Raw genomic sequence first — 15,270 nt, 5'->3', positions numbered from 1 at the left:
AAAAAAAAACTTTAATCCACAGTTTATTCAATCTTTCTTCAGTTATAAAGATGACTCGGAAAAACACATTATTAAGATATACAATTGCCATGATCTTTAAGCCAGAAATTTCTATCAGTAATTGTGAAAATGATTTTCATGTGTTTAACTTTTCATGACTACAGATTCATCCTTTCAACACTGAATTTAAACATCTGTAAATTCAAGTGGAAAGAAAATGACATGTTCATATTTATATGATGAAAACAACATAATGGACAGTATGTAAATATGATCCTAGATTCACGGTAAATGCAACATTTGACATAATTGTGACAAAAACACTGGCTGCATACTATAATGGAGAATTTCAATACCAATATTGTATTGTAAAATGTCAAATGGACAACCGTGTTAAATGCTCAGAATTCTCTCCTGTGGTACTGATCTGGGTCAAAGTAAGAAGTGACAACAACACGATTTGAGAATTTCCTTCCTGTAAGTGCTTGCTGGGCTTTCTGACAGTCGATGATAGAATTGAATTCCACAAATATCTATAAAGACAACACAAAAATAATTATGATACATAAAGATCAATTTAATATGAAATATCAAAGTTTCTTATTTGCATTTATTGTTCCAATTAAAAGAAAATGAGACTAGTTTTTTGCAGTGATTAAGTTTGATGTGTCATTGTCTTTTCATTTTCCCCGTGGTTTCTTAAGACTTCAGTTATTAAAAATTGTCAATAATGTTAGTGGCTGGAAAAATGTTTTCATATTTCGGTGTCCAATAAAAATGCATTTTATTTGCACTTGGTCTATGTTTTCATCCTTCAATACAAGCTTCAAATATTGCTGATTTACAATCTGAATTATCTCCAGCTGCCCCATTCATATTATCTCATGAATATTAGTGTTTATAGATTTCATTCCTCCTATAAAACAAGAATGGTAACTGAAAATTCCAAGATACATCACCAGGCTTATACAATTATATGATCATGATCAACGACGCTACTTGACAGTTAAATTACCTTTCCACAGCCTGGGACTTCCACACCCTTGATAGGCCTTGGGATTTCTATACTTCGCACTATACCATATTTTCCACACTCCTCCTTTACATCTTCCAATATATCTAACAAAATGAAGATTCAAAATAAAGGCAATTGGCATCTGCAAATGCTGAAATTTCAATGATAAATTTCATTCTATGAGCAAAACAGCTATTGATAAAAAGATATTGTTAAAAGAGGACCCTTTTGTCTTCAGTATCAATAAATATTTCTTAATTATGATGTAGTTCTCTGTCATTCTTCTTTATAGTATTTACTTGAATTGCCCTCATAAATATATATAAATATACAAGTATATATACAAAAAAAAAAAAAAAAAAGACAGTTAAGTTTTATACAGATTTTTAGTTTTACATCATGTCCAGGGCAATAAGAACTAATAAAGAAAAATATCTCTAATGAACCATAAGTATATATAATGACATTGCTCTTGTTTACCTTCATACTCCTCTTCATCTTCCAATTCTTCTGGTGCGACCATGTTCATCAGACATAGCACCTCTGTGGCCGGACCAGAGCCCTGGGTCATATTCAGGCCAGGGATTTGTAGTTGTACAGGCTACAAAAATAAAATTCATTAAATTTAACCATCATCAAGAAAACATGCTCAATGCTTATGAAACAAGAACATCAAAGAGATTTTTTCATTTCTGTAGAAATCTTGTGTTTTAGATTCTAGCTTTTATAAACTAAATATCTCCCCGAAGCTACTTACTGCCTGGGCATTCTTGGCACCAACGCTGGCTCGCTGGACAATGAGTTTCTTGTCCCCAAGCTGCATACCATTCAAACCTGCACAGGCCTGTGATAAAACCAAACTATACCGTAACACAGTAATGATGACTCTCAGGCCTAAATACAAAAATGCCAAAAGCCTGTATCTGATGTCATACCTACTAATTCATTAAACAACCTTGTCCTCTAGATATTTTTTTTTCAAAACAATTTGACTTGAGTGCTGTCATAGCACGATATCTGCCCCACATATTGACTTTAATAATAACAAAGCTGTGTACAACACAATACTGAAGTATCTATTTCTGTTGACTACTCTGTTTGATAAACCTGTATTTCTCCCTTCAGATATATTTTTTTAACAGAATCATTCTCTCAAACACTTTTTTTTAGTCATCATATTGCGATAATAAATTTAGGGATTAACGAAAAATGATCCATTTTATCGAAATATCAACAGATGTGATTCAAGAAAATATTGTCATACCTGGTCTGTTATAGTGACATCCACATATTCACAAAATGCGTAGCCTTTAGATAAACCTGTAGCACTATCCTTCACTAAGTTAAATGCTTTGAGTGGTCCAAACGATGTAAGCAGTTCTTTTACCTTAAAAGGAAACAAATTTTCAATCAGTAATGACTTTCATTTCGCTTTTGTAAAATAAATTCAGTTGCATTATTTTAAAATATATACAATTTCTATCATAATTTCAAAATATCTTTTTTTTTTCATTTTTAATTTACTCGTTTCTTCTTTTGAAAAGCAAATTTAGAATGAAGGTTTAAATTTGATCCAGAAATTCATGAAAATGATAATGCAACTGAAATTTCAACCTGAAAAGCAAAAAAATCATCCTCACAATGAAAATACTTACATTGACTGGCTTTCACAACTTAAGTTCTGCCATTGAAATTTCTCAAACTCTGAACCCCCAATTCCCCTATCAAGAAATGTTGGATGGACACAAATTAAAAACATTTACTCTGGCCTATATTTGACACAGCTAAGTTTATCAAAACTTTCAATTTTTACTTATCATTCTGTGTTCATGCATCATCCCCTCCTGTCATTGCAAGCCAGCTCAACCAAGCCAGCTACAACTGTCCCTTTTAGTATACCCCCATGTTGACCCCACACACTGCATCAATCACCAACACAGTGACATTTTCACAGTGCAACAATAGGTAGACGGAGGCTGAAATCTGAGATGATACTCTCACCTAATCAATCGTAGACTTGCCTTTTGATGCTGGGATGCTAGTTTAACAATTACCGTGGGGGGTCAAGCTCTTCCCCTATGCTGAGGAACAAATGGGGGAAGAAACAAGAAAAAAGATGAGTAATGTTGATACTATGGTAACAAATGCATTCATCAGTCATTGCCTACTGTCAGAAGTTTTATAGATTTTATATTCATTTCTTTTTTTTTCATCTTTTATTTTTTTTCTGAACATATTTATTCAAAAAAAGAAATATACTATTCTTTGAAATGTAGCATTAAATGATATCTATCTAATCAAAAAACTATGAAACATTGCATTTTTAAAGTTGGAATAAAAAATAGCTGAAACAGAAACAACTGCAAAAGAAGCCTGTAAAGAATGGCACAATTTGTATCTTGGCTCTGTAAGAAAACGCCTGTAAACAGAACATACCGAAATAATTTGACATGTTTTTATTTTTGAGTTTTTGTATAAAAAAAAAAGATCAAAAATTTCTCAGGTTGAATCAACAGTTGCAAATCTGGAAGAAACCTACTGAATCTTGATATCACATCCTAACTTGATAGTTGACAATTTTCTGTATGATTTTTCAATAAAGAAATCAGAGGGGTATGGGAGAAAAAAGGAGAAAAAAAAAACCCTGAAAACATTCTGACAGCTGTAAAATGCAAAAAAAAAAAGTTATGTCCCCCTAAAATATGAAGGGGTGACAACCATCGGTAAGGTTGTCTGTTCATCTGCCTCAGACTCTGGCCTGATAAATACCCACAGCGATCTGCAATGATAATCCTGTCTAACACCTGCATACTGTTTCTCAACAGACATCCTGTAATCACAAGCATCTGGCAAGACCACTCATACAATGATTTCTCTCTTTTGTTTTTGATGAATGTGATTCGCCGTCTATTAAAATCACTGTGTACCTGGTCTTCATTTAGGTAATTGGGCAAGCCTCCTATGAAGATCTTGTGGGGTGAGTCCTGAACCACTGTAGAAACCACTCCTAAAGGCAAAATTAAAACAATTTCTGTCATTGAGGAATTACAGTTTCATTGTTATTAATTATCAACATGGTAGTCTAGCTTCACCTACAAATTCAATGTAACAGTTGTTTAACAGTACCGAAGGAATAATGAAAGAGTGCATTTATGTTTCAAGAAGCCCATTTTCATCTTGCACTGTTGAAGAAAATCTGAATTTTAGAAGTCTTGCTATTATGTTCATCTTATATCTATGTTCCATAACATCATATTGGATTAATTAGAATCAAACAAATGTTGAAATCAAATCCCAGGCTTTTTTTAGACTAAATTTCATCGAAGTTTGTGCTTACACACAAGCATAAACAAGAGATCCTTTGGAGATCTTTGCATCCACCAATGTTTGATCTTTATTTTATCTTTGAAAGTTGGATATATCCCTTCTTTTCTTTGTTTTTGCTCTTAATGGTAAGAAATTTGAAAATTGTAATAGCCATGATAATCATTACCTGCCAAATTCAAAATGGCCATCTGAAAGCCATTTTGTTTTTCTGATCAGTCCCAAAATCAAAAGGGCACAACTAGGGACCAAGGAGAATTTGAGAAAAATCCATTCAATATTTCCAAAGAAATAGTGATAACGAAAATTGTTTACGGATGGACAAGTGGACAATGTATTATGAATGTAGGGCGATTTGAAAAGCCCACTATCTGATGATGGTTAGGTAAAAAATAAAAAGAAAAACAAAATTGTTTTGACATGTCTTACCTGGAACATTAACTGTTGGTGTTTCTGCCATGCCAGGTAGGGGCTGGTAATCACGTGGTCTCCTTATCTTTAATGACTGGCCTTGGAAATTTATGCCATCAAATGCCATTGCTTGTGTTGTCTCATCTACAGAGCGAAACTGCAAATAAAATCATACAGCCTTATTTCAGATTTATAAAGGTAAGAAATAACATTATAGAATGTTTAATACTACTTTAAACTGTTCTGAAATGATATTCCCTGTAATTTGCACAATATCTGGATGTTTTGTACTTTTTAGGAACTCATTCTAATTTCTAAAACTTTTGTAAGAATCCAAATATGCCTCCTATGGTCAGTTTGGACAGGTGAAATTGATGGTAACACTTCCTGCCAAGTTGCTGAAGTATAGCACATTGGAAAACCTGAAACTGAAAGGTCATTTTGGATCATAGATTTTATGAGAGTACTTGGTAAATACACAAGTGTGCATTTGTTCATTAAAATTTCTGCTGGGGTTACAACTTTATTTCTTCATTAGGCTTATTTTTTGTTAAGACTATAACTTACACAAATATTTCATTATGTTCGGTTTGTAACAACCCAAAACTGATATGATGGTACAGATCTATAAAGAATTTTCGCACATTAAATACAATATGTCTGTTTAAATGGTAAATTGAGGTGTACAATTTTCATAAGAACATCCATAGATGATTTTGTACTGTTTTCTTCAAAAGTAACATATGAAACTCTAATTTGAGCAAAAAATTACAAAAAAAAAGAAAAGAAAAAAGAATGTAATTACTCTGTAGATTTCACTGCAGAGCTTACAGAATGAACATAATGTAATTTCACTGTCCTGTATTAAATGCTCCTGTTAGAGCAAATTGCTTTTATGTGTGCATCAAGTTTAATATACCAAAGCATACGTTGTACCTATCGTGCATGTTCAAGATGTACCAATTTTTTGACACAAACTACTGCAAGAAGATCTTAATTATATTTGTGCTGTTTTCTTGTAATAATAACATACATGGAAATCATTATGAAGTCAAAAAGCATTGTGAGTATATCACACTTTGTAAATTTGATCATTTCTTACAAAACTGCATGAAATCCAATATTGAGTGATTGGATATTACAGTTTAAAGGATTAAAACAGTAAATGGTGAGCACATCTTTAATGGAATATTTAGTACATAGTCATAGCATTCATTAAACATATACACCAGTTGTCAGTGTCACTAAATTTTGAGTTAGGAATACATATACCTAAAATGAGTTGAGTTCAACTTACCTCCAAAAACGCAAAATTTTTGTCTAGATTTATTTGAACTGCAATGACTGGACTGCCATCTGCCTGCGCAAGTCCAGTCATCTTCATCTGGTGATTGAAGAAGTCCATCATGGCTTCTTCTGTTACACCAAATGGTATATTGCCAACATACAGACGCCGGGCTTGTCGACTTATTGCACTTCCAGCAAAGGGTACTGTGGTGTTGGTTAGTGCAACATTTGGGACAGTGATTGTCTGAGGAATTTGTCCATTGCCTACACAAGCAAATAAGAATAATATTAACATAATGATATATTTACTGCAGACTGTTAAAGATTAATTAGAAGCATATATCAGAACCACTAATTCATCCAGTTATGCAATAATATTTTAAGAATAAAACAACTAAAAGAAACACCATTATATTGATGTAAATGAATATATGTCTGTAAGAATTTTTCTTGATTTCCAACAATATTTGTATGTATTGAAATACTTGACTCCACAATGGGAAATAATTCAATATTGTTGGAGAAATCTTCAAGTACAGGGTACAAACTCATACTTCTAGCCATGGTTTGGTTTCCTGTCTACTAAGAAATACTTTTAGCAAAAGGGTGGTTCCCCTTAAACAAAATCTGAGGTCCTGGGGTGAGAAAGTTGTTACTTTAATTGTTCCAATACAATACAAGACTACATGACTATTTCAAGTCGTAATGGTCACCTGGTAACCAAAATATCTGGTTTCAAATCAAACCTCTACATGTGAAGAAGTTCTAGTTCAATAGTGAGTTGTAATTATACTAGTGGTTTCACCTTTGATTTGTGCAACCTACATCTATATACAGCATACCCTGTTTATATATGCACCTGTGATTATATTTTCTCTGTAAACTTAAATATTATGATTATTTCTATGAAATAACTATTGTGTCTTCCAGAAGGGAATACTGTTTACATCTTTGATTTTATCTATATGAAGTTAGGCTCTAAATTCTTACACTGTAAAAGCTTTACAGAAGGGGAAAAATTCTTAATATTGATGAAGTTTTTTAAGCAACTTGTTAACATCAATTTATTTTTAAAGAGTGTTTCAAAACTACAATTTGTAATTAATCAAGCAATATGGAAATGAAATACTCAAGAATCTGAATGTAACTGTCGGGACAAAATGCGCAATATTTTTCTTGTTTGAACTATATTTTTTGGCAATCATTTGTTAGGAAAAAGGGAAAAGAAGTCATTTGGAATTCAAAATTCATTCATCTAGTCTTGAATTTCAATGATGCTTGATTTTTGCAAGCAGACTCTAAAAAGGAAAAAACAATGAAAAGAGATCTAGAAAAAACAAGGCTAACATTTGACTGCAAGACTGGGTACCTTTCAGCTTCTTTCGAGTACATTTAAAAACAATCCCTGATAAGATACAGACCACTACCTTGCATGCTTTTGTACTGCATTGGAGTCATGTGTTCAAATCCTGCAGGTGGAACATCCCAATACTTATATGGTTTCTTCCGTCTGCGTATGGGCCTTTCTTTAGGAGAACGACTGTACAAAAAACATGTAACTGTTACTTAAACAGTGTCATACAGTTTTAAAGTTACAATATATAGAGCCTAAGGTACTAACTGTAGCCTAAAACATACATGTATTGATTAAAATAACATAACCTTATACCTATCAAGCAATATAACACATTACTGGTATATTAAGCCCTCTCATATGAAGATATTAAATATATATATCTATACATGTTCAGTAGAATTACAAACATAATATTTATGTCTACCCTACTTTGAGCCAAAATTTCGGTGTTTGCTAGCCAAACTTACTCCATAATGTACATGGTCAATCTGGATCTAGCTTATTTAATCCAGCTTCAATTTCTCTTCAGAGTTTATTTTCATAATTGTTTTTCAAATAAAACAACAAAGATATATGAACAGATTAATAATGAAATTAGTAAATGGACAAAAACTGACAATTTTCCCCACAAGAACTGATCTTCCAGTAAGGATATCTCATCACATTTTCTGGTCTTTGTTATTCACCTGCGAGATCGTTTCTTTCTGTCCCGAGATCTTGACCTTTTCCTGTCACTTTTTTTGTTTGAGCTGCCTCTTGACCTTGAGCCTGAACGTGAGCGTCTCCTGCCGCTTGACTTTTCTTTTTCAAATTCTATAAAAGATGAAAAAAAATTTTTTTAAGGAGACACAAATTTCTCTTTGACAACATAGTATATGTATATTATACACAGAAATATAAATTGTTTATACAAATGTTACACTCGAAACAACAAATTTCAAAAGGGTAATCTATATTTATATAGCTACAATTGCAGACCTATCTACTTTAGTAACAGTACTAACAGTTAAAAGTAAATACCACTGGAATGTTTCCTTTCGTTATTATGGTAATGTTTAAGCAAAAAACACAATACACTAGAACTAATGCATTTTTTCCAAATTGAATACCAAATTCCTAAGTTTATGTCAATCAATAAAAAGTAAATAAGCTCCATTTTGTTGTTATGTAACATTGTAAATCAGTCAAATCTGAAATGCTCAAAATAACTCAAATAGGATATTTTTACTCCTTTGATAGCAGTTATAATTTTCACTAAGTGAGATTGAATCATTATCTCAATGGCATATTTCCATTGCTGTTTTCTATAGTTTAAAATATTTCTGGGGTTGCAGATGCCCTAAAATTCAATAATTCAAAAGACATATTTGTATTTTTCATAAGATTATGGAACAACATGATGTCAGTTATGTTGAGGCAGTGCAGTGGATGGATAATCAGTAAGCAGTGACAGATCTATATGAGAGTCCTGTACTCATAGAATTTTGATGGGACAATTTCTGCAAATTCTTGAATTCTACATTGTGATAACTGTGAATTTTAGCAATAAGTTAAGTTGATAAGGACCTGTGAAAATAAATTCTAGATAGACAAAGGGAGACTACTTCAGTATTCTTAATATTTCATCAAAGACTTTGGTATAAATCTAAGCGAAAGTCAAAGATTTCATTAATCCTTTTGTCAATTATTTTTCAAGGCTGCGATGGGTTTTGTATGGGAAGGGGTAAACCATGAAAAGGATCGTAAAAGGAGTTAGATATGATGAAAAGGAGTAGTTTGAGAGATTTTCTCCTCAAAAAGGACCATTACATTACTGATTTAGCACATAAATAATACATCCAACATATATCAACGGTGAACATTGATTTTTTAAAATGTAAAATGGTTTTGTTTTCCACTCGGTCACATCATACACAGATAGCGACGCTGCGTCCATCGACAAAAAAACATCATTAATGGGAAAATGGAGCAGATTGATAACGCATTTTCGAAGGATACTATCTATATGTATTTCATAACCATGTTTGAAATATACAAATGAAATTTCATCTATTTCTTATGATTCTCGACTTACAAATCAACAGTCTGAAAGTCGATATCTTATTCGGAATTCCTTCGCTGCAACCGAAAACAGACCCAAAAAGTACTGTTTATTGCTGAAAATGACTGCTATACAATATCCCAAAACAAAGAAGGACATTCTTCTGTACTTTTGGATATTGCCAATTTATTTGTTATACAAATTATTGACTTTAAAATGATAAAGAACTGTCTTGTGGGCTTCATCTCTCCATCATAATTCTGAAGGCGGTGACAAAAATTAGAACTGGATACCAGAAAGCCGGATTTGGTTAACTTAATTTTGGTTTCTTCTATTGAGGATGTACATATACATACCACACATAATTATTTTTAATCACTTTTTCTAAATTTTATATTACTGAAACTTCATTTTCAGAACCAAGATTTACATGAATTACTATATTGTCCTCAATGTATTATTGTTTAATTTCCACCTGATCATTCTCTTTAATATCCATGCATGTGGTGTATGCAAATTTTATCAAACAAACTAAGAAGGGATGATGTTGAAACGTTGCCAAAAATTGCTTCAGAATTGGTCAACAGATAAAACTAGTCAAGCATCAATTACACTGTATGATGATAGCATTTGCTGTCCACTGATATTTTGTAAATTGATTGTTTTCCCCAATAACTGTAACAATAACTAAAGAAAAAAAATTAAATTAAATTTTACTTCTCTGATGATGCAATAGAAAATGTCTATGTGTATGTATTTACCTTCTGATAATGGATATTATCTTTGTAAAGGATAGGACTGACCTGCAGGGATCTGAGGGGCAGGGCCAAAAGGGCGGAGTTTGGCTATATTGAAATGGCTTTTCCAGAACAAGGCATTGATAATATGAAACACAATGATTCTATTAAGAAAAGCAAAGAATATGTATTTACACGTATGATATTCATTTTAGCACTTTCTGTGTTTTTGCATCAATATCTTAATAATACCAACCTTTTTGGTGCCATATTTTATCTTTTGCTACATTTCAAATATTACTATTTGTCATTATATATATGATATATATATAGCACTGATTATAAATTATGTTTATGTAACAGGGCTCTTGGTCTGCCAGATTCTGGGCCGATATTCGGCCCCATTCCCAATGCAAAATAGTATCTTTTTTCCCAATTTAGACCCCAAGTTTTCCCAATTCTAAGGAAAACGCTGCTATGTTTCCCAATTCTAAGGGCCCCGGGCCCCAGTCCCAAAATGGGGTGTGAGAGCCCTGTGTAAACAAGTATCTGTATAAATAAATTAGAAATGCACTTTGATATCGTCACTGAATTATTGGCAACAGTATTGACAATAAAAAATAAAAGCAGAACACTGTTTTATATAAATATGTACAATTCAGATATGGATCTTCCAACAACTGTGTGTATCATTTGAGTATAAACAAATAAAAATATCACATTAACAATATATGTAGATACATAATGATAAATCATTATTGGTTTGTAACTTACCCATTTTACATTATCTTATCAATTACAATGTAGAAAGCAATAGCTACACATGATGTTCCATATAGTTTTATTGTGTACCCAGGACTTGGGAGCGTGGTCCCTGCTTTCATTAGTCCCATATTTTACATTATTTACAGTAAAACATTTTAATGACGTAATATCACTGCATTAATTCAAAGAAAAATTTGTAACAAGTTTTCATAAACCTTGTGATGAGGTACTTAAACTGTTCAAAATTGCCCATTTTGTTCTTAATTCAGATTGAAGATTGATGTAAGATTCATTAAGAAAATAAGAACCATCTACTTATTCCTTTCAGCTGATAGTGATTTGATAAACAGAGGTAAACATATATATTTTCAGGCCTGCTTTAGTTGAATTTTTAATTAAGATACATGTGACAATGAATATGGACTACTATAATTTACATACACAATCTATCATTTATAATGGGTCTTAAACATCAATATATGTGAATAAATATGACTGGCACTGATGACTGTAATAAATATAAGCTATTATTATTTACAACAGAAGAGCCCTACTGTCTCCAGACAGCACTCTAGGTATGAGTCTGAGTCTCATCTGATTGAACCCACATTATGAATACAGATGTCTGGTTAAGATGACACACATTTCACATTTTCCTCTTCTTTGGTATTGTTGTCCTCTGTCTTACCTCTTTTCAGCTGATTAGGTTTCTTTGTTTCTATGTGATGACCTGATCTCTTACAGCCATATATCATGAATGTGTATATTGTTATATCGTAATTGTACACATGTACTGTAACATGTTATTAAGCTTACTATTTAACATACCTTAACTTTCAGCGGAGGAGCAAAAATGTTTTGATTTTTATTCAGTAAATTATATATGAACTTCTTAGATACTTAAATCAGGGGCAAAACTAAAAGCAATGACAAATCAAAATGTTAACTTGAAAAAATGACATTGAGACTTTTCAAAACAAGTTTAATAAATACAATTTACCACAAAAAATTTTGTATCATGTTATTCTATTGAGAAAAAAATGACTTTTATCGTGTCCATGTCTTCAACAATCATTGAACAGTTTGCTATGAGGATATTCCTTTAGAAAAGTCAATGGCACTTCTTTCTATTGATTTTTTTAATTACAATAAATTTGGTTTATGACAGTTAATTCAATGTTTAAATGAAGCATTTACATCCACTAACAAATTGTTTAAGTAAATGTTAATTTTCTTTCTGAAGTTTCTCTCAATAGTTGTTTTAAACGATGAACAGCTCTTTATAGGCACAGAAATTATTGTCAAAAGCTGGTTGCAAACAGTTAAACAACTGAATTGTGCAAGATTATTGTATGCATTTATTTCTTTGTGAATTGTTAAAATGTTGGAAAACATGGAAATAAAAAGTGTTTATCTTATACATTTTTTTATTCATAATGCCTTTATGTTCATCCAGACTTTCTTGGTCCGGTTCCGTTTCTGTGTTTTAATTACTCTCGCCCGCACAGCGAAACCGGTCTGTAGGATGCTAAATTAACATGTTTATGATCAATACAAAGTATATTTATTATTATTAACAAGCGATACAGATTTTATGCTAACTAAATGTAATAACAGCACATTGTGGCAGTCTCCTTTATGACAATTACCATCCCTTTTCCTGGCACGATAGATGGAGCAAATCCGATCCTCTGCCGTAGGACATTGTTATGACTCTAAAAAAGTCGAAAATTAAACCTGTGCAATATGGAATTTCGTTGTAACTTTAAATATGTGCCCTGTGTAATGTAATAAAAGGGAAACAATGTCCTTTTCGTGGGGAAACGCCCTTAAAGTACTCCTTTTCGTCATATCTAACTCCTTTTCGGGGTTTACTACTAACGGTTTTGCATTAACTTAATGTTCACTGCACCGCATCTTCTTCAAACTTATTTTGCAACAGTTATATCACTCTTACAAGTTTTTTGCCTAATCCAAATGATGACAGAAATCTTCTCTGCTAAAACACATCCAGTAGCTGGTTTCAAAATAGAATTTAATGGTAAATATAGGAAAGTATTTTCCTTGTCGCGGAGAGCTCCCTCTAGTCTAAAGTTTCCCCTTTTCAACATGGACTCCATTTTGGTTTTCAATATCGACCACGCATGGTACGGTTGACCCTGGCCAGATTCAAAGGACTTCACATGATATTCAGTAATCTGAATAACAGCCACCACACCTGACCTACTCCAGACATGAGAAACATACGTAGCCAACGGTCTGAAACACCGAAGCACCTTACAAGATTCAAGACAAAAGCCTTACAAATGAAAATATTTGAAACAACCGAACAAAAACGTTATTAACATCGCTTATTTTAACAAATAAAACATTTATGTGTACATGATTGCAAGGAATGGGTATTGAAATCAATATTACCATTTTTGTTTTCTGCTAACTGTCGCTCAAAATCGTCGAATTCATCACTCATCTTGTTGTAAGTACACGCACCGGTTCAAAATGGCGTCTCGTTATAATTACAATTAACTGCCCTTGATTCGCCAACGGCCGCTAGGGCAGATTATAGAGAGATTATCTCCCTTTATCCAGTTTTGCACAGAATTATAAGTGAATCGACTAGTATTCGCAAGACCATAATAAAGTACATTAACTTAATGAGGCACTAATGCGAAATACAAGGGGAAAGTAGACTATTTAACTTTTAAGCAGTTGGTACAATCATCGTTAAACAAACAAAATCAAAACAATACGATCATCGCGTCGCGTTTTTATTCGACCTTTTTGGGTTTTGAAAAAAGTTAGAATGAATACGTGAAAATGAAAGTAATGGCAATAGCTAAAAAGATAAAAAAAAATTTAAAGTGAGGAATGATATATATAATGTAAGCTATTTACATAATTAATTTTTTGGACGAGATGTCTCATATTTTGGATTCTGTTCTAAATTTCCAGGTAAACCCGAATAAATCAACTCTAGTGTACCTCTGACATCTGTAAATGCAGAGAGAAAATCCAAGATATGATGAGTCGATGTATTACCATTAAAAGATTTACGTTACATTAGTAAAGTAGCAAACGTGGATGATTGGTAGCGCAGTGGTAAATCACTCGCCTTTTTACTTAAAATAAATAAAGTTGATATTACTATTATACGGAAGCGTATTCCGGCCACGTTGTGTTTTATTTATCTCGAAATTTCGAGATAACAACTATCCGAAATTTTGAGATATTAACCCGAAATTCCGAGATAGCAACTATTCCCCATTACCACAAATCTGGATTTCACCATTTGGAGAATGACACTGTTGTTTTAGCAAATAATCAGACAATATCTATTACAGGAACTGCTTGTATCAAGATATGTGTAGAGGGAGCAATACATAACATACCTGTCCATATTCTACCGCATACCTCTCACCCGCTTATTCTTGGGATTCAATATTTACGGGATAAAGGAGTTGTTCTGAACCTTTCTGACCAGACATGCACATTTGGCACTACTACCGTGAAATGTTCTCGAAGAACTGTTATTCCCGCAAATACAGAGGTAGTGATTTGGGGAACACTTCCGAACTTAGAGATGTCCTTTTATGGTTCTCAATGTGATTGCTGTAGTAGCAGGTATTGTCAGCTTCTAGTGGCCAAGACACTTGTTACTGTATCCCATGACAATATGGTACCTATCAAAAATTTGAACTCTACATCTACATCTAAAACGATTCTATCAGGGAAACCTATTACGGAATTCGAACACACAACAGCCCAATGCGAAACCGAAACATCAGCGGCCTTATCGATTACCACCAGACAAAAGAGAAGTTCTCGGACTTGATGAACATCTTCGCCAATGAATCATTTCTCAGGTAGATGAATCAGAAAAGATCCTGATCACTAGTCCTGTTGTTCTTGTTTCGAAAAGGGCTAGATCCAAACCTACAAGTTACTAAGGAATCCAGTCTTTCCGAGTTCTGGTTCTGTGCTGATTTCCGCTATTTAAACTCACAGACCCAGACATTTCAATATGAGATTCCCAACCTCAATGCGCTGACAGAATCCTTCTCTGACAAAACTCCTCAATACTTCACTTCGATCGATCTCTCTTCAGGATCTTCCAAACGCCTATTGATTCGGACAACGCCAGACTCACAGCATTCAATACATGCTATGGTATATATAGGTTCTAGAGACTACCGATGGGTTTAAGCTCAGCTCCAAGTACCTTTCAGCTGTTGATGGACAAAGTGCTCCGCGGCTGTACCTTTAAATCTTGTCTGTGCTATTTGGATGATATTCTTATCGCATCATCTACTGTTTCACAACACTTGGAAGACCT

The 15,270-nt window shown here is 33.0% G+C and overlaps 1 protein-coding gene across 1 annotated transcript; it reads right to left on the bottom strand.

Annotated features, from left to right (window-relative positions):
* Positions 1-10: 10 nt before the first annotated feature.
* On the bottom strand, positions 11-13,439 carry LOC132560419 (splicing factor U2AF 50 kDa subunit-like). The gene is made up of 11 exons (XM_060225085.1): positions 13,356-13,439; positions 8,081-8,207; positions 7,465-7,577; positions 6,048-6,301; positions 4,769-4,907; positions 3,943-4,022; positions 2,280-2,402; positions 1,773-1,859; positions 1,496-1,616; positions 1,016-1,119; positions 11-533 (listed from the first exon to the last, which is right to left on the bottom strand). The coding sequence occupies exons 1-11, from the start codon at positions 13,405-13,407 to the stop codon at positions 402-404; spliced, it is 1,332 nt and encodes a 443-aa protein (XP_060081068.1). The 5' UTR covers positions 13,408-13,439; the 3' UTR covers positions 11-401.
* Positions 13,440-15,270: the final 1,831 nt, after the last annotated feature.

This window comes from Ylistrum balloti, unplaced genomic scaffold (genome assembly GCF_031769215.1).
Source record: "Ylistrum balloti isolate Yb309-2 unplaced genomic scaffold, AGI_CSIRO_Ybal_v1 Utg371060, whole genome shotgun sequence".
Lineage (NCBI taxonomy): Eukaryota > Metazoa > Mollusca > Bivalvia > Pectinida > Pectinidae > Ylistrum > Ylistrum balloti.
The sequence above is the reverse complement of the archived record's forward strand: the minus strand, read 5'-3'. Positions and strand labels throughout refer to the sequence as shown.